Raw genomic sequence first — 26066 nt, 5'->3', positions numbered from 1 at the left:
TAGCAAGTAGTAAATTATCACAATTATTTTATATGGATGCTAGAAGAAGGTGAGTTAGTAACCTTTCTTGTGGGACACTGAAGAAAGTTTTCAGATAGGATCCCATTGTGACTTGTAGGTTTGTCCTGAGGAGTTGTTCTTCTTCCTTCCCTTTAAATAATTAGCAGTTATTAAAATCAGATTCTCCCTAAGCCTTATTTAACCTTTTCTTGAGCTTGTAAATTGGAAAAAACAAACAAACAAATTAAAGTAAGATTGTATGCAGTATGGGGATTTACTAAGCTATCCAGCACATGCTTTCATATAAGTAATGCAGTTAGAAGGAGAGGGGACTTCCTGTTCTAACTGTAAAGTAAGAGAGAAAAGACGATGCATTGACGGGAAGATCAGTTTAGTTTTCCATAGCAGTTTAAAATACATGGGTGGATCAAAAGGCTGCTAAAAATGAATGCCACCTTCTCTGTAGTTTAGGTTGCTTGTTGGAGTTTAATCTTTCAGTAAATAAATTCTTTTACACATTCTTCATTATGAGATTTTGCAGGATTTTTACACTGAGTGGAAAGACAAATACTGCAATATTAGCAAAATTAATGCACATTTTCCCCTCTTAAAGTCTTTTAAAATGTTGCCTTTTTTAGGACTTGCCTTAACTTATATATTGGAAAACAGCTTTAAGCCTGAAGCAGGTGCAAGACCTGGAGTATCTAAAATTGGTATACTGATCACTGATGGGAAGTCCCAAGATGATGTTATCCCTCCTGCTAAAAACCTACGAGATGCTGGCATTGAGCTGTTTGCTATTGGTGTGTATTCTGCATATTGCATCCCATTAGTCTCTGGTGTATTTGTATCTGTTGCCCTTTATAGTAAGGAAGTGTTCCTTTCTGTCTGTATCTGCTAAGTATCACTGTTAATTTAAGTCTTTAATATGTTTTCCAATTCATTGCTGCTGTAACTGGAATTTAGCAGTATACGTGGATGCTACATTAAGCAAGAGACAGCTGAAAAAATGCCAGTTGTGGTGGCAGAAATTAACATCTTGAAGTAATATCTTAACAACAGAGCAATCTGTAGTTGGTCATTAAAACAAATAGGACTGGATTTTAGTAATTTTTATCAATCCCTGTGTATACAAGAATTTTTTCTTTTTTGTTGCAAATATTTTCTGTATTTTTCTTTTCAATGAAAGGTGTAAAGAATGCAGATATAAATGAACTCAAAGAGATTGCCTCTGAACCTGACAGCACACATGTCTACAACGTTGCTGACTTTAACTTCATGCACACCATTGTTGAAGGTCTTACCAGAACAGTGTGCTCACGAGTAGAGGAACAGGACAAGGAAATCAAAGGTGAATAAGAAGCAAGATGTAATGTAACTTAATATGAACTTAATATGAACTTAGACCTACAAATCCTATTCCAAATATCTGCAATTCTAAGCTGGCTTCTGGCACTTGACTCATGCTGCATACTCTTCTGCTCACAGGAAAGTACATTGTCAGGGAAGTTACCTAACTAGGTGTGTTTTATTCCTGCTTTGATATCTTAGTTCTTTTGTCTTTATCTATGATAGTGGTAAATATTAACGTATTTGGTAGTACCAAAAAATATAAAAATATACATTCATTCTGCTATAACTGTTTCCAAGTGGTGGGTCAGGAATTTTTTTTTATAATACACAGTTTTGGGGTTGAATTACTTTAACAGTTGCACATGGAATTGTTACAATTGTGCTGTGCTTTCCATCTTCTAACTTACTGTTTTTATTCCCTCGCAAGTTTTCAAATTTTTAAACTATTAAGATTGCTTTGGTCCTCCCTGATGATGGATATTTTTTTTCTTTCTTCTTAAATACACAAAAATATATATTTCAGAGCATAAGAGAAGGTGGTGGTGAAAAAAAAATTTCTTATATAAAAAAACCTTCTCTGACTACAGTACTTTCTTGCTTTTCTGAACAGAAGAAGTGGCTGTGAAAAAACATTGCAATTTGCCAGGTCCTACCTGAGGAGATTCTTTCGGAAAGGATTCAGTGGATTTTGTTTGTATTGCTTGGTTTGTGATTCTTTAATATCACAGAAATGCAGAGTGATTTTTCAATAAGCTTGTAATATATATCAATAAGGAAGGCTGTCTCTCACACATTCTTCTACCTGTGTAGTGAAGAAGTGTGTATTATTAAGGCTTCATTCCATCCTTTTCCCTCTTTTATTCACCTGGAAACTGGAAGAAATACAGAATATTAGCTGTGTCTTTTAGGGGGAATAAGCATCAGATGGGAAATCAAGAGGGAGAGGATGGAAAAACCATAGAGAGATGATACATCTTTGTGGAAAGGAGTGATTGCCAGAGAAGATGACCATTGACTACATCTCTTCAAGCTGCTGACAGGCAGCATAGCTGTTTCCAGCCTGCAGAGGAGCACAGGAGGTCACAGCTGTATATGTACTTGGATGTTTTTCTTGACTGGAAGGAAAGCAACCTGAAAAAAAATCCCAGAAAGAAAGGACTTGAAAGGATGATGGAAGGAAGGACAGGAAGGCTTAGTTTTGTATTTTTGTCTATGTCATATAAAGGTTTATGAAAGACCAGGGAGGCTTAGTCCCAGTGAAAACTCCATGTGCAATACTGTACTCATTCTTAGTTCTTTGTTTCCATTGAAGATGACCTAAGTAACTGCAGTAGCCAATTATTTGATTTTCTGATGAGGAGTGATCTTTGGAGCTTCAGCAAATACAACAAAAAAATTACAATTTTGCAGAGGTGAATAAAAAATTGTGTTGTCTCTAACCTAGGAACAATTGTTGCTTCACTTGGGGCTCCTTCGGATTTGGTCACATCTGAGGTAACAGCTAGAGGATTCCGGGTTAGCTGGACCCATGCACCAGGCAAAGTGGAAAAATACAGGGTTGTGTACTATCCCACTCGAGGAGGACAACCAGAAGAGGTAACAGGAGGAGAAGTTTTCCAGAATTTTTTAATACAACAGCAAGAACTAGCCAGGCAGCAAATCCATGGTCTCATTTAAATCTGCCCTGAAATTCCCTATTTGGGCTCTGAAACCCGCTACAGAAAGGAGATATAGTCACATTGCATGGTAGTGAACGTTGGGTAGTAGCCAGGCTGCTTTTCTGTCATGCAATTTAAAGTAATTGTTCTATAACAATGAGCACTTTTTGAGGGTGAACTGCCTGCATTTTTGCTTACACATATGCTTTCTTGAACCAATTCTATAGACTTCCCCTGCACCATTCTGTTCACAAGAACAGAAGAGGTAGCCGCAGATGGTAAGCTGGATTTTCAGTTCTGAGAAAAAGTAATTCATAAAAGGAAGATGATACAAGTGCATATTTTGGGACACCTACAACTGGTCATTGAAAATTTGGAGAGAGGTGTTTATTTGAATAAGACAGGCATTTTAGAGCAGGAAAAAATGCAGTGTAACAAGCGCTTGGCTTCAGCTGACAACTTACAAAATTGAATGGAAAAGCAGAAGAGCCAAAGGATTTAACTAAGGATATGTTTTATTTCTTTTTGTACTAGAAACTTGTTTAGCATGGATATGTATTAATGTCAATTTGAAGTACTGTGTGTGTACATATGTAATACTAAAGGAATATTTATGATGATGCAGTAGTTCTATCCAAAAGTGCCCAATACACACTCTTAAGCTGTATTCCTTTATTTATCTAAGCAATTCCTGTGTTGTAAATGGCTGCCTGTATCAGCTAAACATTTTGATTACATATAAGTTGCTGTTCTTTTTTCAGACACATTACTGTACATAAAGTAGCAAAAGCAAATGATTTATGAATTGAACTTCAGTACATTGATTCTTAGATGCTGGTGTAAAAATTGACTGAAAGGAGAGTTGTTGATTTGATGGTAGTATAGTCAGTTTGCTTTATGCGTATTTAGCTGCATTTTCTTCTGAACAGGTTGTGGTAGATGGAAGCTTATCGACAGCAGTTCTGAAAAACCTGATGTCTTTAACTGAATACCAGATAGCTGTATTTGCTATATACTCGAATGCTGCTAGTGAGGGCCTCCGTGGAACTGAAACGACACGTAAGTATCCCTACCGTGTTTGTTATGGATTTGACTGCATTTAATCACACTGTGGAAGCATTAGTCTTTCTGAAAAAGGAATACAGAAGGGAGTCTCTTCCAATTTAGCTTCTTTTAATGCATTTGCCTTACATTCATTTATCTTTGAATTAATTCTGTGCTACGTTCCTAAGTACAAATGCTCTGTGGATATTTAAACACTGAGAAAGGTTTTATCTCTGGGCTGAACTTTGAAGTCAGTTGTATTGAACCCTAAATTAGAATGTTTCCACACTTTGGGTGCAGAGCCAAGCTTTATAAATTAGGTTTGTGGCTGAAGATGATCTCATGACTGGAGGATTAGGTGGGACCAGAAACACCTGCATGTGATTCCCACCAGTGCCAAAGATTTCAAGGTAACTTCTGTAAGTTCCTTCCTTAATGATTCAGTTATTTTCTGTCTGTAAAACGGTGACTTGGGATATTGTTAGAATGAATACATTTGCAGTTTGGAGTTCTATAATGAAAACTGTACTAGTACCTGAGACAATGTGCTATTGATGACTTCAATTTTATGTATTTGTATACAAAATAGAGTTACTTTTTTAGTAAACATGACAGTTATTATAAGAATGAAAGTAAAGAGTAACTTTTTAGTTAAACTAGGACCCAGGAAGTCAATATGTGATAAATAAATAGCTGGTATCTGCTGGAAGAACAAAACAGCAGGGTTCAAGCAATCTAGAAGATTTCTACAGTGCTTTGACAATGACTTCCTGACACAAGTGATCAAGGAGCTAGCAAGAGAAGGTGCTCTGTTGTAGCTGATACTTAAAACCAAGGAAGAACTTACGGCAGGTGTTTAAAGTCACAGGTAGCTTTGGCTGCAGTGAACATGAGATAGTGGAATTCAGGATTCTAAGAGGAAGGAGGAGTGCAAAAAACACGACCACAACTCTGGATTTCATGATAGCAGTCTTCAGTCTTATCAGACACGTGGTTGGAAGAATCCCAAGGGTTATAGCCCTGGAGAGAGAAGGGGGATCCAGAATAACATCTTGATACCCAACGATCACATTCTGCAGGCTCAAGAAAGATCATATTGATAAGCAGGAAATAAAACGAAGGTGACAGGAGGCTGGCATAGGTAAGCAAGGAAATCCTAACAGAACTCAGACATAAAAAGGAAGTGTATAAGAGATGGAAGAAGAGGCAGGTGACCCAGGAGAAATATAGAGTTGCTGTCTGATCTTGAGGAGTTAAGTTTAGGAAAGCAAAGGCCAACCTGGAGCTGAACCTGGCAAGAAATGTGAAGAGCAATAAGAACAAACTCTACAAGTGAATAAACAGTAAAAGGAAGACTAAGGAAAACATGGGCCCACTCCTGAATGGGACAAGGGGACCTTGTGACAAAGTGGAAAACACTGAGGTTGATCTTTACTGGTTAAAATGGCCTTCAGAGATCCCAGGCTGCTGAGATCAGTGGGAAAGTCTGGAGAAAGGAAGACTTACTTTCATTTGAAGAGTACCAGTATAGGGAGCACTTAAGCAAACTGGACACGCATAAGTCCACGGGACTGGATGGACTACATCTGTGAGTGCTGAGGGAGCTGGCCTATGTCATTGTGAGGACTACCTCGGTTATCCTTGCTAGGTCATGGTGACTGGGATAAGTTCCTGAAAACTGGAAGAAAGCAAATGTTAATCCTTTGTGAAGCAGGATCTGGGAAACTACAGGCTGAGCATTGTCACCTCAATCCCTGGAAAGGTGATGGAGCAACTAATCCTTGAAACCCTTTTCCAAACACATGAAGGACAAGGAGGTGATTGGAATTAGTTAGCATGGATGTATGAAGGGGAAAGCATGTCTGACCTCATGCATTTCAACAAAGGGAAGTGCAAAGCCCTGCCCCTGGAGACCAATAACCCAATGCATCAGTACACACTGCGGGATGACCATCTGAAAGGCAGCTTTGTGGAGAAGGACCTGGGGGTCTTGGGAAACAATGAGCTGACTGTGAACCAGCAATGCACCTTTGTCACAAAGAAGGTCAAACGCCTCCTGGATTGCGTTAGAAAAGGATTGCCAGCAGGTTGAGGGAGGTTGTTCTTGCCCTCTGCTCAACACTGATGAGACCACACCTGGATGCTTGGTCCTGTGCTGCGCTCCCCAATACAAGAGAGATGTGGACTTACTGGAGTGAGTCCATAAGGATGATTAGGGCTTGGAGCATCTTTCATGGAAGGAGAGACTGAGACAGCTATGGCTCTTCAGCCTTGAGGAGAGAAGGCTTAGGGTGATCCTATCAATATACAAAAATCCCAGATGGGTGGGAATGAAGAAGAGGGAGCCAGACTCTTGTCAGTGGTGCCCACTGACAGGACAAGAGCCAATGGGCACAAATTAAAAAAACTATGAAATTAAATATGAACAGAAGAGATGATTTTATAGTGATCTTGGTCAAACACTGAAATAGGTTGTCCAGAGAGGCTGTGGAGTTTGCATATCTGGAGATATTTAAATCCCAACTGGACATGGTTCTGAGCAACCTGCTCCTGGTGACTCCGAACAGGGAAGTTAGCTGGACTAGATGATCTCAAGAGGTGCCTGTCATCCTCAATGGTCCTTTGAATTCTGTGTTTGTGCTTCCCAATCTGAAAAGAAAATAAAACAGGTTAATATAAAATTACTTGAGACTATTTTAGTTTCAAGTCTCCCAGAATGTCATCTGTAGCCGTGTTATACCCCATAACACAGTGTTAGGACCTGTTAAATGTATTGAGACAGAGAGAACAGTCACGTACTAAGCCAACAGGATTGTTTTGTATTGCACCTGGTATTCCTTTGAAGTCACCTAGTCAAGTTCTGACGGAGCTCAACCCTGCTGGCTTTCTGAGATCTGATCAGATCACACCCCGAGGTCATGCAGCATCAAGCATTTTATACAGCTGTCTTTGATAGTGTGTTGGAAGTAATAGTCTGACATGTGCAAGTATTAATCACTTCACATAATAAAATACCTGCAATTTGAAAGTATTTTTTACTGTGCTAATGGAGAACTATGGAAAATTGCAGTTTAAATTCCTGCCTTTTTGTGAGATACTGACAGATTAAAATAGCCACCAGTCACATCTGTTCATATAGAACATTGAAAATAGCCTACAGCTATGTGAAATCTAAATAGATACATTCAATGTGTGTAATGTACAGATAATTAGATAGGTTTCTGATTTAATAGTAATTTCTAACTTGAAATAAGTATGAAATGCATTCACATTTTAATTTGATGCAAATATATTTTTACAAATTTTAATTTATTCCAGTTGCTTTTTAGTAGGTTTAATTTATCCCTATGTTACCAGAGTATTAGGATACTGTGGTAACTGTCCAAGAAGCAAATCAACATTAACTACAGGATATTTATGTTTGAGATTCTGAGCTCTTCAGCTGAAGATTCCAGTAGAAAACCTCTTGCTTAATTTCCAGTCACCTCTTTGTTAATTATTATTTATATTGCCAAAGTATCTTAGAGTTTCTGTTGAGAGTTAAAAAAAAAGTAATAAGAGTTAGAGGATGTTTTTCTTGTATATTTTTACACTCAAAGGAAGGAAAAAGACAGGTGATGAGTACTTTGTCTGTGATCCTTAGGCAGTTTGATTAGGAATGAGACAATGTGGTAGAAAGTGCCTTCAGAATATCTCAACATGTACTTCTGTTCTGTAGGTATCAGAGGTCTGAGTGGTGCTCCGAGGAAGGACACTGAAGTACATTTGAAAATTTTTGTGGGTAGTTTCTCCCTATAATTAGAGCAATTATAGGGAGCAATTGTTGAGAATTCATGGGAATAGAAGTCAACACATCAACAAAGGTTTAAATAGGATGGAGGCAGGCTTCAAAATGTTTGGAAGTGAAGACAGATGGGTAACCTGGAAGTGGAAATGTAAAGAGAGACCTGGTTTGAAGTTTTGCCCACTTTTACAGACCTGAACAACAGACTGAATGAACAGCCTCAATGAACAAGAAAGGACTAGACTGGCGTGTTTAGTACATGGGAAGTTGAGAGTTCTGTTAGAGCTTGTTGAACATTATGTAATAGATATGCCACTCCTTGGAGATGTCAGCTAGACAGGATGCAAACTTTGTTTGGGCAAGGAGATTAGAGAAACCGTGAATTGCTAGCATTCTAATTGGAACTGGTTGCTGAATCTGTGTTTGCAGATTAGATTCTTCAGAAACATGCAAAGCAGAGCGTTGTAGAGGCTTAACATCCAGCCTATTACATTCTTTCTGAGTTGCTAATAAGAAAGGTTTGATATCAAGTACTAATTGCCTTCTGGTTTTTTTCAGACTCTTTTGAGTCATTTTAGGGACTATTGTCAGTGTAGAAGTTCCAAAGAAGCAGCCAAAGTTCCCCTATATCTCTCCAGTGACTGGATATTTTGGTGGGTTCCATCAATGATGTAACAGCACTGGAGAGGTCTTGGGATGTTATTCCAAGAGAGCATAAAAGTAAGAACAATCAGAGAAGTGCAAAATACTACTCTAAAGAGTTACAGAAATACAAAGAAATATTCGGGAACCCAGATTGGTGCTGTGTTCTTGTATCAGTGACTTAAATTCACAAGTAAACCTCATAATAATGTTTGAATTTCACTCAGCCTGCTTAGTTGTACTCACCAGGTTAGCATTCACCATGATTTGCAATGAATGATCTTGCCCTCGTTTCCATAATCCTACTGACATAAGCCTGGGAGCCAGTTTGGACAGTCCAGGCCTTAAATACACAACAGTTTGTAGTCAAAATATTTTGACATGTGCATTGTGCTCATTCAGGGTTTCCTCCAGGGTGTCCTACCTCATGGCTGTCGCTTCCATGCTCTGACTTGGGAACTATTGCCAGAAAGAGCCACCTCTGGGGACTGCTACTTGTTCTTAATAGGAACCGTGCCCATTCTTCCATAGCCAGTGGCCATCCTCCTGGAGATCAGGGACAGGGAAGGGTGAGATCTGAACAGATGATTTGATGCTTAAAGAACAGAAATCCTCCCGTTTGAAATGTTCAAAGACATTTAGGACAAAGAGTTGAAATGCTTGGTAAGGGGTAACCCTGCTCTGCTTTAGAATTGGTTAGGTCATCATTTCCTTGTTTCTCTAATTCTGCGTTCTTTTGTGTACTAATCAGCTCTTCATAGTCGTGGCATACAGACTGCACTTCCACGCCTGGCAATAGCTATCTTCCTTTGTGTTTCCTGGGGTAAAATAAACTGCTTGAAAAATAGCTGGTTGTTTAAGTGAGATCACTGAAGTGTCTGTCTCTTGTTCCACTGTAGTTGCCTTGCCAATGGCATCAGATCTGCAATTGTACGATGTGTCACAGAGCAGCATGAGAGCAAAGTGGAATGGAGTAGCAGGTGCCACAGGTTACATGATCCTATATGCTCCCCTCACGGAAGGATTGGCAGCAGATGAGAAGGAGGTGATGTATTGTGCTTTCATTTGAACAGAATTTATTCAAAACATAAATCTTTAAAAGAATAAACTAGTACATCACCTTTAACCTTCAACTTGATCAGCAAATACTTTGGGTTTTTCTTCCATGACTGCCTTAGGTACTGTATGTGTTTCAGACTATGAATAAAGTGCAAGTATCAGTTGATTATTTTTATGTCATTGCCGTAAAAATGCAACACTTTCAGCTGAATTTGAGTGACACTTTTGAAATTATATATGAGCTGATACTGTATCATATAAAAGTAGCACTCAAAGGAAGAAAAAAATAAAGTAAAACTAACTTATTTTCTAAGTCTGTTATCAGAAGAATATGAAGTTTAGCCTTTGTTCATATCAGGACCTTTAAAAGTAAATAAAATTTGCAGGTGTGACCTTTATTGGTTTTCTTTTAGTTCTGCTCAATGTTTATTTTAAAATATAAAAATACTAACTTCCATCAAAAGAGTTTTTAGAAATATTTTTAGAAGGAAAAGTAGGTGGGACAAGGTAAACTCCAGTCCTCTGTCACTAAAATAGTAAACCCAATAGACTTTTCTAAAGTTGCTAGCATAGTTCTAATGGAACTTCTGGGCTAGGATTTAAAAGTTTGTGCTCAAGTTTCTATATGCATAATTAAGATTATGTACAACATCTCTGTTCAAGCAAGAACACTAAAAAGCATGCAGGGGCATGTGAACTTGTGGAGAGTGTAGGAAGCTACTGAAAGCTCGTATAGACGTGCTCTCTGCTAAATGAGTGGCTGTGAGCACTTAATTCTGTTAAAAATGGGGCCTCCCTGAAAACTAGCTGATTCAGGAGGGCTGAGCCTTACCCCAGAGAAAGACTTTTTTGCAGTGGATAAGTCAGTCTGTGTTAATGTGACTCTCAGTGAAAAGTAGAGGAGGAAAATGATACAAAACTGAGCCTCAATGTGCACAGAAATCAATTCCTCCTATGAAATTTCAGTCCTGTGATCAAAGATGAAACAAGATGTAGCTGGGAACGAAAAGGTCTTAGTAGCTGCATGTTCTAGAGAGCACTGTTTTGCCATCATTAATGTGACCAGTTACGTTTAAAGTCCTTTTACCTGTATGTTGGCTTTTTGCTATTGGACAATTTTGTTATTTTGATTATTGTGCAAAATCCCAACATCTGGGGCCAGGTACCACCGGCACAGTATCAGACAAATGCTCAGCAGAGCATTTGATCACATATCTAATTTCAAGTGTGTAAATATTATCCTCCCCATCATGAGCTAATTCAGAAATAACGTGGGTTTTTTATTATTCGTGGTGTGTTTAGATAAAAATTGGGGAGGCCTCAACAGATCTTGAACTGGATGGACTACTGCCAAATACAGAATATACCGTGACGGTTTATGCCATGTTTGGAGAAGAAGCTAGTGATCCCCTTACAGGACAAGAAACTACATGTAGGTAGCACATATCTATATTCACTTCAGTGTTAATAAAACTTCAGAATGGTCTTTGCACAGATTAGAGCAAACATCTGATTTTAAAATCTGGTTTGAACAGTCCATAGGGCAAAGCCTTAACTGTACTTAAGTTTCTCAGTGTGAATGCTTAATTTATAGAGGCTGAGGATGTGAGTTTCTACAAAGCATCTTGGTTTTGGAACAGGATTGTGAACTCTTCTCTCCTGTTGGTAGTGGTACTATGGATATCCCTGTTGGTAGTGGTACTAGGTACCACTATATATCCATAGTAGTAGAACTACTGAAGGTTTTCTGAACTTGCTGAAGGTGAACGAAGGTCACCACATAGAGCTAAATTGAGACTGCTCTGTTTAGCCTCCAGTAGCCAGAGAACCAGGTGTGTCAGGGAGCCTGCTCAGATGAAGTTCATTCCTCTGGCACGGTAGTTGTACAGATGGAAAAGAAGCAAAGAGAAGATTTCTGTCCAACCCCTGCTCCCTAACATCTGGTAAACGAAGGGTTGGAAAGTGCACTCATGATAATGATAGATGGTGTGTTTTTCATAAGCAGGAAGAATTTTGCCAGCTAAATTCTGTCCTCTGCTAACTGTGCACAGCACTATATGTCAGCTCTCTAAATAGCCTCAGCATTTGGAAGACAAAGGAATTGAAAATAAGTGATTGTGCTGCCGGGTTATTTCTGGGACTGCATTCAGTGACATCTCTATTTCTCCCAGCAGTGGAGTGATTGCTTCCTCTTGTTCTATGTTCCTGGCATGAGTAAGACAGCGTGAAAGTGACTTACATTTTATAGGTGAGAGAAGTTGAGGCATGCAAGTGCTAAGAAAAAGAAGGGCCAGAGCAGTTGCTTGTAAGGTCAGCAAGTAGTGGTGGAAGAAGCTCTAGGAATGTTGTTTGAACTGGGTCACTCTGAGAAGACAGTTGTAGACAGACAAGGGCCAATAGTGAACTACTGCAACCTGGGCTTGTTTGTGAACTTGAGGCGAGTGCAGAAGATTCTTAATACTTGGAGAATAAAATCTTTGGCTCTTTGTCCTTCTGTTCCTTTCTCGCTCTCTTTGTGTTTCACTTCTTGCCCCCCCCCCCCCCCTCTTCTTTTTTTGGTCAATATCTGCCCAATATCTGGTTTTCATTTATCCTAAACAGTAGTTTACGTAGTTTATGACTGTGCCAGCCTGAATCCACTTCATGTCATATGATCTTGGAGGCTACACAGCCCTAAACCTGGCTAACACATTGGGTGGAAGATTGCATGCAAATTCCAGATACAGATACAAGCTGAAGATTCATGACTGCAGACTGAGACCACAGATGCTAGTAACATACGTTAGTCAGCCCATCATCACTGCTGTTACCTGACCAGAAAAAAACCAAAACTAACTGGGCTACAGCCTTCATTTATTTTTAGGGAGACTCAATGCAGCCAACTCTGACTGGTCTTTAGCACTGTAATATGAGAGAAGATTGATTCTACCCTTCCATATGCAGCTATTCAAATTCGCCCTCTTCTAGTGGGTCATTCTGGGAGGAAAGAAACCTCTTGGTGACCACACCTGTCCCACATGGTCAGCGTTCAATGGTAATATATTTCCTGTCTGGATTCAGATTTAAGCTATTTTTTTTTTTTTACTTAAGTTGTTTGGTGTTTTGTTTTTTTTTTTTAATTGTGATAGTTTCTGGCTCCAAACTAATAAACAGGCTACTTAGCATTTTCTTCCTGGAGCATATATCTGCCTGAAGAGTGATCTGCTTGATTTGTTGTAGCATTAGGTGTAGTATCTGATATTCTGTATTTAGTAAATGATAGATTCTACACATTGTGTCATCTTGGTTACTGTAGGAAAACCTTTCTCTGTGCCAAACAGAGGCATGACCAGCAAGCTCATTCTGAGGTGGTGTTTCTTTCTGGGGCCAGTATTTATCTAAGACTCACTGTAAATATCACATAACTGCCTGTCTGGTTGAGAGCAACATTGTCAGGAGGTTGGTTCCAAAAGGAAAGGACTGGGACTGAAGCATTCTGTGGTATGGCCTGGATGGTGAAATGAAGTGCATTCCATGACTGACAGAAAGTAGAAAGGAGAGCCAGCACGTGATACTCTCTTCACTAGACTCAGAGGAATATACTGAATGCCAGAAAGTGTGGCAAACCCATCTAATGCAATTCCAACGTGTTCCTGTCTTCTCTCTTCTCATAGCCAAGCTGACTTGGCTGTTCCTAAGCTGGTTAGGTGTTTGCTTGCAGATTCTGAGTCAATATATGGCCTGGCTAAAAATCCCACATAAAGCAGGGTTTTGGTTTTTTTATCTGCTGCTTTTTCCCATATGTTCTTGTGTAAGAGAAACAGCTTCTGAAGTGCTGATATTTATGTGTCCACATGGATTGGTGAGGAGTGTGTGTGTGAAGGCAGGATGGACAGAAAGGTTTCACAATTCAGAGAAAATTAGCAGATGTTGGGTTAAGGTAGAACCTACTGCTGAGAGTAACAGACAGCACAAATCACTTTCCCTGGTGTGACAGAAAAGTGGATGCAATCTCAGACTCACTCTTGCATGACCTCGTTTTCCTTCAGCTTATGGCAGTTAAAGAATATATAGTATATAAATATGCCTTTAACCAGTGTTGCTGTTGGGAAAGGGTTTCTTTCTGTAATGAAAGAGGCAAAGTTAAGGAGAGGTAAAAAAGACAGATCTTTGAAGGTCTTCTGAGCTAGTTATGCATTTTGGACAAACTCACCTTTATGTCAGGGACTTTTAGGATTCAGAAAGTTTTTTTTTTGCCAAAATGCTCGTCATTAAATACTTCTGCTGGGTACTCATGGAAAACAAATGCATATAGGCTGAAGATGTAATTGAATTAAATAAATTCACAAATACAAACACAAGTTTATTGCAGGTATTGTGTAGGCTAGATCTTGCTATGATGTCTGTGATGAACAATAATGTAATTTCTTCCTTTTTCTGTATTAGTTTAGATGCACTTAGCATCTGTTTCAGCAAAGAGCTAAGCCATTTTTACCTGGCTTTAAGTATTGTGTAGCTCCATTGCAGTAGGTCTTTTAATATAAGTATTGGTGGTATAAATTTTTGAATGGAAAACGTGGTGTTTATTTTCAAGACATGAATAAGTTCAGAGCTAAAACCTGGAATCACTTTCATGGTTTTATTTCTTTTCTTTTCAAGTGCCTCTAAGTCCACCAGCAAACTTGAAATTTTCTGATGTTGGACACAGTAGTGCTAAGCTAACATGGGATCCTGCTTCCAAAAATGTAAATGGCTATCGCATCATGTATGTTAAAACAGATGGAACAGAAACCAATGAGGTAAATCATTAGGATCTCTCTTCCATTAATCAGTCTTGGACCCCCCCAAACTTCTGTAATTATTATGTGTAACTTTTATAAACAAAAGCTACCTTGCAAGCTGTGACAAAAGATTTGCTAGAGAATTCTGAAACTTACTGCAGGTAAGAGTTTGCTCTAGTGTTTGGTACACATTTGAAGTGGACCATATGTTTGGGGTGGGGTGGGGTAACCAGTACTCTGAACTTCTTGCATACCAGAACAGTCATTGCTGGCATACATAATCTGAAGGAAACTACTCAAGTGAACAACATTTTGTAGGTGCAGGATCTTGATTAAATGCATGGTATGGGAATACTTCTTCTTGATTCAGTCTAGATAAAAAGGCTTTCGATAAATCATATGTCATAGACTCAAGCTCATTCAAAAAGACTATCCGATGACTTCACCACATTTTCTTAACATTTATTGCTTTAATTATATATCAAAAAGTCTTTTCCTGAAAATAGGATTTGGCTTGAACAGAGTGATAAGGTGATACCAAGATGTTCTAACTTACTCTTGCATTTAATAATTTACTTACGCAATATTTAGTTATGCCTTGTTACTAAAGGTGCTTTAGAATAATTTTTAGCAGCCTGAATTCTGTGATAGAATGAAAAAGGGGACAGAATGATATCAATACAGAAATCTGAAAAAAATACAGAAGAGGTTTTAAAAAAATAATTGCAGTAAACAGGTCCAATTATTAAAACAGTCCAGATCCCTTACAGAATAAGTTTTCATGGATAACTTAGCTCTCCAAAAAAGTCTTTAATAGTTTTTATGTGTAAGTATGTTTCTTCTGGGACATATCTGGTCTTTCATCCGTACAAGATGGAGTATCTGTATTAAACCTGAAGAAACTCTTCCCAAGTTTAGAAAAGTAAATACCTGCCCAAAGTTCTGTGTCTTTTCTTTCTGCTAGGTGCCTTAAAATTTAAATTAGAAATCACTTGACCTCTTCCTATGTATTACCCTTAATATAGATAATACATGTGTCTGTATTCATCACAATGGTATTTGAACATCTCGGGCTTGTGGTAATATACTTTATAGTGTAAGTGAACATTCAGCAGGTTTTTATCTACCTCTCAACTTTTCCTTTATGTCTGTTCAAAGAGGAGATGGCATTTTTTTGTTTGCTCTGTATTCGTAGCATTTCCCCTGTGGTGCCAAGCTAATGTGACACTGAATAATTAGAGTGCTAAACTGTCAGTTTATACAGCTTCCAGTTTTATATCCCCAGCAAAGTCATATTAACTGCAGCCTGGATAGAGACCAGATGAAACTGTCATTTAGTCTCTTGACAGATGTTAAACATAATGGTCTCTGCAATGATTATCCATGAGAAGGGACTGGATTCAACTGCCCAGAAAGTTCCTTCCCCTTCAGGGTTCCTGAACACACAGTGCTGATATGTTAGCTAATGAGTTAGAATTATGGTTTATCCCCAGCCAGCAACTAAACCCCACACAGTCACTTGCCCCTGGGGGAACGGGGGAGAGAATCAGAAGGGTAAAAGTGAGAAAACTTATGGGTTGAGCTAAACACAGTTTAATAAGGTAAAACAAAAGCTGCGTGCGCAAGCACAGAAAAGCAATGAATTGATTCACCGCTTCCTATGGGCAGGCAGGTGTTCAGACATCTCCAGGAAAGCAGGGCTCGGTCATGCATAAAAGTTACTTGAGAAGACAATCCCATCACTCCAAATTTTCCATCTGCTGCCTCCTCCTTCCCGCAGCTTTATATGCTGAGCATAACAACATACGGTATGGAATATCCCTTTGGTCAGCTGTCCTGGCTGTGCCCCCTCCCAGCTTCTTGTGCAGCCCCAGCCTCCTCGCTGGTGCGGTGGGATGAGAAGCAGAAAAGGCCTTGCTCAGCAATAATGAAAACATCCCTGTATCATCAACACTGTTTTGAGCACAAATCCAAAACAGAGCCCCATACTAGCTACTGTGAAGAAAATTACCTCTACCCCATCCAAAACCAGCACATTCTCCACGCCTTACTCCATACCATTTACGTCATGCTCAGCTCCCACACTATCCATTACATCCTCATTACCCACCACTCCCTTTCCCATCCTTTGATATAATACACAGATACAATTCCCTTAATCTATGGATGACCCCTGTAAAATGTCTGTAAAATGACCACAGAATGGCCATGGAGTTCATTTAGTCCATGACTTTGGGCTCCATCTGTTGTGGTGGTGACTCGGGGCAGGAGAGGTGTTGTGTTGTGTGGAGTTACTGGGCACCAAAGCCAGCTCAGGTCAGGTCACTGCTGCACTTGCGCTGCTTCTTGTAAGGCCTGTCCACTGGTTCAGGTGGTTGCTGCTATATTGTTCCTATAACATGAAACTCAGATCATGGGTTACAACCATTTAAAGGTATTTCCATTACAATCTCCACCCCTGGTCCCTTTAGGCCACATTATAGGTTTAGCTGCAGTGAACTCCTCCCCTTGCTCCTAGCCTGGAGGCTTACTAAGGCTGAATTCTCCTTTTCCCTAGTTTGTTGTAAACAAAATTTTCTTTTTCTCTAGTTTGTCTATCTTAAGTGATTTTATCAGCTTTTATGGCCCCAAAATTACACTTGTTCATAGTTTCACAGAATTTCTTTACTAATTACATGACATTCTCTTTCTGTGTCATTATTACCCAGCAGAATTTCAGACACTGATAATGTAAAGCGTGTGATCAATATCTATTGCAAATTATGCTTTCTCTAGGAGGAGGTTGGTCATGTTTCAACCCATACTCTAAAAAATCTGGCATCCCTTACAGAGTATACTGTTGCTATTTTCTCCCTGTATGATGAAGGACAATCTGAACCACTTACTGGCAGCTTTACCACAAGTGAGTATTGCTGAACTTTTGAAGGGTTTCCAAGAAGAATTTTTATACTCTCTTTACTTTACTGGAAAGTAAGACCAGTAACAGCAAGTGTCTGTGACTGAATTCAGATATATGGAATGCTTTCTGTTATTTTCATTGAGTTTTCAGCTTCTTTTCTCCTTTATTATGGGGCCAAGTGCATCCTCGTTCATGGGAGTAGCCTTTTGACATAATGAAAACATTTGTGTGGATAAGGTTCATTAAGTCTTTCCACATCTTTTATTGTGATTAGGTAGAAAGCATTTGTCTTCCCAGCTTTCTGAAGCATCATTCCATGTGATGGCATTTGTCTTTCCAGCTGAAGTGTGATCAGTTTTGAGTCATACATTTAACCCAGTGAACTATCTAGGCAATAAAGGGTAGAACCTTATATACATACAGAGAAACTGGAACACCAAAAGACATTTAAGGCTTCTGTAGTCGTTTAGCACTGTTATAGTTGTGCAGAACTGTAACTGTAGTTCTGCACTAATAACTGATGACACTTATTAATGTTTTCTAACACAACAATGGGAAGAGAAGGACTTTGAGAGAAGAGAAACATGAGGTGGAAGAGGGAGAACACGCATGTATGGAACAAGAGGTTGATATGTGTAAGCTGCAAATGGAAATGCACATAGAATCTCTGGAAATCTCCCAAGAGATTGGGAATTTGCTTTGAGGTAGTGGAAAAGAAAAGAGCATGGTGCACAGAGCTCTGAGCAAAGGAGAGGGACCGGAGGGTTGCATGGAGCTCCTTCATTGGAGAGCAGGCAAAGACTCTTGTCCAGTTAGAGCAGATAAAGAGCATGTATTGTGCATATTCCCCTCCCCCACTACAAACCCCCTTCCCTAAGTACAAATAAGTGTGCAAAGAATTCCATAGTGCCTTTGTTATCTGCCTCCCATGTTATACCCTTTGTGACAAACTGCAAGTAAAATCGTACATGCTTGAGATTGCCATCTATGCAAGTAGCAGAGAATAATTTACTCTCACTTTTCTTTGCATAAAATTTTGCAGAAAGAGTTCCAGCTCCCCAGCATCTGGAAATTGATGAAGCATCGAGAGATAGTTTTAGGGTCAGCTGGAAGCCCACCTCATCAGATATTGCTTTTTACAGATTGGCATGGATTCCTTTGGAAGGGGGGGAAGCTGAAGAGGTGAGTTGCCTTGACTTCCTGAGGGTATGAAATGGAAGAGAGAATTCCATTCTGAAGACACCTATGTCACAACTTTTACCAATTAAATATGGCTAATTGGCTTACAGAAAAATCTACTCCACTGCAAAGCTCTCTAAAGCAAACTCAAACCAATATTCCAGTTTCTTTTTGAAGAGGACGTGGGGAGAGAAGAGTTCTTTTGTGAATAATCAATCTAATCTGTAATGTGCCAACTGCTGTAGAACTAGCATGGCTTTTGATGCTACTTCAATTTTTAGAGGTTCGTGACCTTCACTTTGCTGTGAAGACGACGTTAGCTGCAGAGCAGCTATATTGTCACATAAAGATTGATCCACATTTGCCTAATGTGCTGGCCACAGTAAACATGCCTGCGAAGCCTTAATTACATAATGTTGCAAAGGGAAGAATTTACACATAGCCAATTTATTATATTGTTCCTTTATTCCTCTCTGTGGTTCTTTGTCTTTTCTCCCACCTCATGCTGTATTTTTTGCTCTAGGCCCTTACGTGTTTTCTCCACAATGCCATTTTCATCGGTCTGAATTTTTAAATGATTTTTCTTTTTTTTTTTTTTTTCATTTTCCTGTTCTATTCTCTTTTTCCAAGTAGAATAAGACAGACACTTTCTCTCCCTTTCCCAAACTTTCATCTTTCGTAGTCTGTCTCATTTCCTTTTCCCTTTCTTTCTTTATTTACTCATTATTTTGGCTTCTTTTGTACTCCTCAGTCTTTAATGACTCTCTCAAACATCTTGCTTTCTTGGCATCAGCACTGTGAGGAGAGGCCACATCTGCAAACTGTTTATCTGGATACAGAACTCAGTGGGGAAGATGACATTTTGCACCTGGCCTGAGGTTTCATGCATCTTTTTGTCATCCATTAGCGCACAAAGCAGTCATTGCAGCTTAGGTTATGCGGCATTTTTTCTGTAAATTTAGCCTGATTCTTTCCCCCTTTCACCTAGTGAGAGGTAGTCATGCAAGAAAGAAAGAAATTACAAGAGTGAGCTGGGAAAACAAGGAGCTGGCAGATGAGTGAGTGGACACAGGTCATCCCCTAGCATTTTCTCCTGCAGTAGATGAACTGATTTTTTTTCTGTTTAAGTTCCACCAAGTAGCTGTCAGTGAATCACTTTAAGCCATATGCATTTTTAAGTGAGATTTATGCTGTGTTCTTTGAGTGTGAGAATAAATGATCAAGAAATATTTGAACTGTTAAGGTTCCACTTGTTTGTTGTATTCATTAAGAACTGCTGGAGGCCCTAATACTTTAGTACATCGAAATATTAAAAATACCCAAGCTGCTTTCTTGTTCTCCTTGCATGACCTCTCTAATGGGGTCAGGCCTAGGATAGCACAATACCTCCAGGCTATTGCCTCTTAAAGCTTCTTTCCCAGCTAAGCGATCAGTCATGCAGAGAAATGACATGCACTCCCTCTGTCTTTCTCCCAAGACCCAACTTGCCAATTAGCTGAGTGGGGTCAGGGGGTGGTGGTGAGAATTACACACCTCTCGGCTTCACCCACACTGCTGATGGGTGAGGAGCATTTAGTGGGGCATTAACACTAAAAAGCCAGAATAAATTTAAGAGTGATCTTTTATTTTTTAGGTTACAGTAGAGAATGCATCCTGCTATACTCATATGCTTGTTACTATTCTTGCTTCTGTTATTTGTCCTCTCTGCTTGGAAATTCAGTACTTTGTGGGGTTTTTTTGTGGTCTTCTCTGTGGGCTAAATTAGCGGGGAACAGAGGGTGATGGAAGCGATGCTTAAGAAAGTATGCCAAAGTTGTGTGTGAGATAATAACTATGTACAGATATTTTATAATGATTTGATGCACGACTAGAGGCTCTGGGGAATTAGAAAGGAAGGTATTACTTATACCTACTTAGTATACAGCTAGACTCGCTCAAGCTTGTTTCTGAAATTTTCCCAAGAGAACCTGTGCCAGAACGTGTGTAGTGTGCGATGCCTAATTCATTACTTGATAGTTGTAGAAGACATGGTCCCAACTCATTTCTTTCTGCTTTTGTTTTCCGTATCTGAGTTCAGAAGGTCTGTGATTGTTTTAGGTCCCTCTTCCCCAGGACCAACTCAGGAAATCTCCTGCGGTAATTAAAAGAATAAAGTGTGAATCACTGTTTCTGCTAACTGCAGTAGTAGGTTTTATGCAGTACATATCTATTGTTTGATTTCCATTATAAGTCTTTGATTCTGTGTGTACAGTGGCCACCTTTAAAAATTTGCCAGCGTTAACCTAGAGAAAGGTTGTTTTATTGTAGGATCTGTCTGCGGAACCTAAAAATTATTCCCAGAACCAGTCAGCCCATTTCACCAGACTTGCTGCTTAGGCTCCTTGCGTTCTGCTTTACAGTTCCTTTAGCTCCAACTCCTGCCTATCTGTTGATTCCTTCCAATAAAATAAAGACACAAAAATCTGAAGTGAAACCTTCTGCTTACAGTTAACATTGCACATGTGAATCTTCTGCTGCTATCACAGGTAGAAATAAGGAGAATTACTCTTTAAAACTTCACACCATATGGCAAACTTCTCATCAGCACATCCTATTAATCCCCAAGCCTGCAGCAAATGTTCTTTCAAGTTGCATTCAGATGTGTAGAACCATAACTCAGATTGTCATTCTGGTATAGAAACATTTTGTAAGTCTGTGGACACGCTGAAAACTTTTGTCATAAGAGTGCCTGAATGGTAGGAATATGAATGAAAGTTAATTTACCCTGCTGTGTTGCTTTCATTGATAAATGTTTTGAATTTTAGTGATTTTCAAATGAAATGCATATGGTCAGCTTTAGCAATTAATTACTTGTGGGTGAAAGTGTAAGACTACACATTAGAATAATCAAGCTAGCCACAAAACAATAAATACATTTTCAGTATTCTTAACAGTATTTTTTCCAGATGTACTCTGTGATACTTTTAATCTCAACATAGTTAATCAATTCTTTGGACAAATCTGAGTGTAGATTACATGTATTTTAAAGAAGGATCCATTTTCCTTCTCTCATGTCTCTCAATTCATGTAAGTTAATCAAATGCAGAACTGATTTTCTTTAATCTTGCTGTGTTACTTAGATTGTCATAAATGGAGACGCAGACAGTCATGTCATTGAGGGTTTGTTGCCCAACACAGAATATGAAGTTTCTTTGCTGGCAGTTTTTGATGATGAAAGTGAAAGTGAAGTTGTTGCTGTTCTTGGAGCTACATGTAAGACAAACTCTGGATTGTAATTTTTAGAGATGTTTAAGTGATCTATATTTAATGCATATATCTTATATTAAAAATATAGTACATCTTTGGGTAGCTATAATATTGAAGGATGTAGTGGTTTAGCACTATGTCTTTGCTGACTGCATTTTTTACTTTTCTTATTTAATATTATGTGGTAGATGGCATTGAATCAAAATGATGGTTTGGCTCCCTATCTGAGCTGTGGTATTAATAACCTTTGCATCTGTACAGATATTCTTCCATCCTACATTTCAATATTTTATCTTTGAACAGGGTTTTTTTTATGAGACGATGTATTAGATTCGGGGGAGGGTTAAACATTTTAAAGTAAATAATTTTCAGGAGTTTTCATTTAAGATGTTTGGCATTTACAGTATACTGTTTTCTTGAAAAAGCTTACAAGGGCATCCTGAGACATTAACATGGAAGTAATGAGGATAAAACTTGAAAATCATGTACAGTGTATTTTATAGTTTATAATTGAAAGAGGGGCCAGCCTTTCAGGTAGATTGCTCACTCTATCCATTCTCTTTCATGGATAGTGACTTGGTTAAGTAAGCAACTGTATTTTTCATGTGCAAATTAAAAAATTTATTTGATTCTTAGTAATTTAATTGCAGGTATAATCTTTTACCTTCTGTTTAGACAAACCAAATGATGCTGATATTGCCTGGTGCTACTGAGTGTACTTTCTGTTGTTTACTTGGATAGAAGTGGAGAACCCTTAAAAAGTTTTCAATTTAATTAATCTGACAGCCTTGACAAATGGTCGATATGGAAGTCATCATGCATGGTTCAGCCAGAAATGTGGGAAACTATATGCATTCTTATTTAATTGTAGACTTTATAATCATGTATTATCTGTAGATCTAAATGCTAATCCTGCAAATATATGTGCCCAAAGTAAACTAAATGAATAGTTCCCTTGTAGTTTCTGAAATGCCTGAAGTGTGTGGGATACTCGTAGGTGTGAGCACATAGTTTCATTGTCATAGTTAGAAATACAAGATAAATACTGTGTCTTTCATGTTTTGTTGAATTGTTAGTGAGCCGAGTATTGTTTTTCAGTTGCAAGGGATACCACAATACCTACCACGGTGACTACTACCAGTACCACAACTTCTAAGCCCACCACAGCAGGTAAACAGCAAATGTCAACAGTTTAAATGCTGAATGCAAAAACCTAAGGCTCCCCACAAGCACACGCAGATCTAGGGGCAGAAAGCTGTGGTATTACCAAGCAGCTGATATCCCCGGTTTCTGATGGTCAGTGTGGTCAGCACACTGCCATGGTAAATCTCGTGGAGGTGTCGACTCCGTGCAAGGGATGTCACCTGTGAAAGGTGCACACTGTTGTGCTCCTGCACCACCCTTTTGCATGTGGTCAGCCCTCCTGCACGTGACATGTGTGGGTGAGGAGCCAACCTGTAACACGGTGGAGGGACTCTGAATAATACCATACACAGGAATTCCGAGACTAATTTGGAAAATTCAGCTGTTTTCTCTTTCCCTTTATGTAGATGATCTTGGAAACTCTTCAGAATTTTGCTTGGTTTTGAGTGTTCTGTTTGTTTTCCCTGGAATTAGAAAATGGACTTTTAAGGAACAAAGGTTCTGGATTATTTCTCTTCTGTAACATTCTGGCTGCAGTGGAGTTTTGATTATTCTAAAGCTCCATAAGCCCAGTAATATAAACAAAGGAGATGGGGTAATATATGTTAATGGAAGTATAGGATAACTATTATTTTATTAACATTTTTGTTTACTAATTTTTTATGTTCTTAAGCTCAAGTATGACTGAACTATATGAATTTGCCCCCCTGTGGATCTGCAGACCCACCACGACTTCAGTAGGGCTTGCAACTACTTATTAATTAAATATTTTTTGCTTTAGTTTTTCGAACAGGAATCAGAAACCTTGTTATAGATGATGAAACAACCTCAAGTCTGAGGGTGATATGGGACATTTCAGATTACAATGTTCAGCAGTTCCGAGTGACCTATCTCACTGCAAAAGGTGACCGTGCTGAGGAAGCGGTAAGAATGGTCTGTATGGGTTTTGTGAATGGCTTCATAAGCTCCGAAAGTTTGTTTAATAATTGCTAAGGCATGATCTTCCTTATATGACAGTCTTGTTGCAATCAGTAAAAGATCCATGTTTGGTATTACTGTGAGACTGAACTTCAAAGTTTTATTCATATAGTACCTGCTGCACTGCAGGCAACAGCAGTCAAATGTAAGATCAAGGCCCAGTCACACAGATGTTTAAAGAAGTCATAGTTAAAAACCTAGCTGCCTGTCCTTTTTCCTGTATTTTTTAATTTTTAAAATTTTGGTGGTTTTTTTTTTTTTCTTTTGGGGATATTTTACTCGTAGACCTTTTTCTATCCTGAGATTGTGTTTTAACAACTCTTAATATTCCAGAGTGCCTAAGAATATTTGTTATTTTTCTAATACCTCGTCATGATCAAAATTAAAATTGTCTTGCACAAAAAAAGTTTCTGGTGATCAAGATTTTGGAAAATACTTGAAAGAATGAAGAATGCTACATGTACTCCTTTGTGCATATAGAAAATAATAAAAAAAAGAAAACCTAGCTGAATTATTGTAAGATTTCACAATTTTTGAGATAACTTCAGAATTCTGGGAGAAAAAGTACTTTTTTTTTTTTTTTTTTTTTTTTTTTTTTTTAACTGGGGAAAACTTAATATTGCAGTGCTTGGCTTCCACAAAAACTGTTATAAAATTTTGAGATAGCTCTATGTAGATACATTTATGCAATCAAATTGCATAGTTTGAGGTTATTTTCTTACTAAATAGCCCAGAATGCAAAAGTATTCCCCATATCATTCTCCTTCTGTGTCTGTTATGTGACTCCTTTCTGCTCATAGAACAGTAGTATTGGAAATATGGGATATTCTTTTTGATGTCTAACAGCTAACATTTTTAGCCCTGTGTCAGGCTCTATCAGTGAAGAACACTAAAAGGAGTTAGTTGAGTGTCTTTCTTCTAGAAAAATATGAATCAGTCTTTTTTCATTTTGGTTTCATTCATCTTTTATGAGATCTTGGTAGAAAATTACTTCTTAGCCATATCTTTCAACTATAATCTGAAAATGAACTTTCAATGTAGTGCTTTCAGACTGGAAAACATGATTTATGAATTTACCTTGACTATACAATAGTATAGTTTACAATACAGTGGCAGGCTTACATAGCATAAGGGTACAAATGATACTGTTCTTCTGACAATAACCCAAAGTTTCTGAAATTCAGATCCCACATTTACAGTTTCAGCTTTGGGAAGCTTAATCAAATTCAGTTGGATGATACAAATGTAGTTCTGTTTTAGTATTCAATGACCATTATTTTAAAAGGAAATTAAAGCTGTAGGAAAGGTATTCAAATTCTGGCTGTCAGAAGGATATTAGAGTTGACTCAAAAGCTCATTAAAGAAAATTATAGAATCGTAAGATTAGGTAGGTATCTTGGCTCTAATTCTACAAATTATTTAAGTACACTCTCAAGTCTTGTTATCTTTGGTCACATGTCAGCAAACAGATTAAGCATGTGTTTCATCTTTGAAATTAATCGTGTGCATAAATACTTTACTGAATAAGGAATGACGTGATATTATACTTAAAATTTAGCTCATTTTAAACGGAAGGAATGTATTTTATCATGTAGCTTCAAGCACCTGAGAGGTGCAACACAGATATCAATAAAACAACACAGATGTTCAATTTTTAGTGGAGTGTTTATAAATTTAAGTACATTTCTTAAGCAGAACCTGAAAGTTTTGTGGAATTTGGGCTTAAATATACTACAGCATGACAATTCTGTGGTGGATGCTTAAGTTTTTTGGCTCTGATTTCAGTAATATAAATTTCAGTTACTCCTCCCTTTCCATAAAAATATTAATACGCTTTTTAATCCTTGATGCAATTGGCTGAAAATCAGGGACTAGAAAATGTAATAGAATACTTTTCCTACAGAAGGGTCAAGCTCTAAATTGCATGTTTGTTCTTGGGTGTGCTATACATACTGGAAGGATCACATTTTTTTCTTTCTTAAAGCCAAGAATGTTTCTCACTGCTGGAAACTGTACTTTTCTGTAGAAGATCTCTGATGTGCCCATGTGGAAGAGAGAGAGTTCTCAATGCTTGCATCCCCTCTCCTAAAAAACAAACAAAAAAATTGGCCGTTCTTTTTTTCAGAAATTGGTTTGTGTGTTTTGAGTATACGTATGGAAGAGTTTAGCACAGGAATCTTTCATGCACATGTATATAGATGTTTTAAACCAGTTTTGATCAATGAAGGAAGTACTTCTTTGACAAGTCTCAACACCTGGGTGTACTACATTAATTTCCTTCTGTGCATCACTTGCCAAAATTGGTAGTAGTTTGAATGTAT

At 38.3% G+C, this 26066-nt stretch overlaps 1 protein-coding gene across 4 annotated transcripts in view; it reads left to right on the top strand.

Annotated features, from left to right (window-relative positions):
• The window catches only part of COL14A1 (collagen type XIV alpha 1 chain), a 123460-nt gene that overhangs the window by 37682 nt on the left and 59712 nt on the right, over window positions 1-26066 (top strand). For all 4 annotated transcript variants that reach the window (XM_037381270.1, XM_037381272.1, XM_037381269.1 and 1 more), the window contains 12 exons: window positions 639-803; window positions 1190-1351; window positions 2798-2949; window positions 3941-4070; window positions 9381-9526; window positions 10843-10972; window positions 14179-14318; window positions 17076-17202; window positions 18242-18381; window positions 21498-21630; window positions 22723-22794; window positions 23549-23691. In XM_037381270.1, the coding sequence (XP_037237167.1) occupies window positions 639-803; window positions 1190-1351; window positions 2798-2949; window positions 3941-4070; window positions 9381-9526; window positions 10843-10972; window positions 14179-14318; window positions 17076-17202; window positions 18242-18381; window positions 21498-21630; window positions 22723-22794; window positions 23549-23691 (1640 nt within the window). The remainder of the gene's footprint in view (window positions 1-638; window positions 804-1189; window positions 1352-2797; window positions 2950-3940; window positions 4071-9380; window positions 9527-10842; window positions 10973-14178; window positions 14319-17075; window positions 17203-18241; window positions 18382-21497; window positions 21631-22722; window positions 22795-23548; window positions 23692-26066) is intronic.

The sequence above is a fragment of the Falco rusticolus genome, chromosome 3 (genome assembly GCF_015220075.1).
Source record: "Falco rusticolus isolate bFalRus1 chromosome 3, bFalRus1.pri, whole genome shotgun sequence".
Taxonomy (NCBI): domain Eukaryota; kingdom Metazoa; phylum Chordata; class Aves; order Falconiformes; family Falconidae; genus Falco; species Falco rusticolus.
This window is presented reverse-complemented; position numbering and strand designations above follow the sequence as displayed.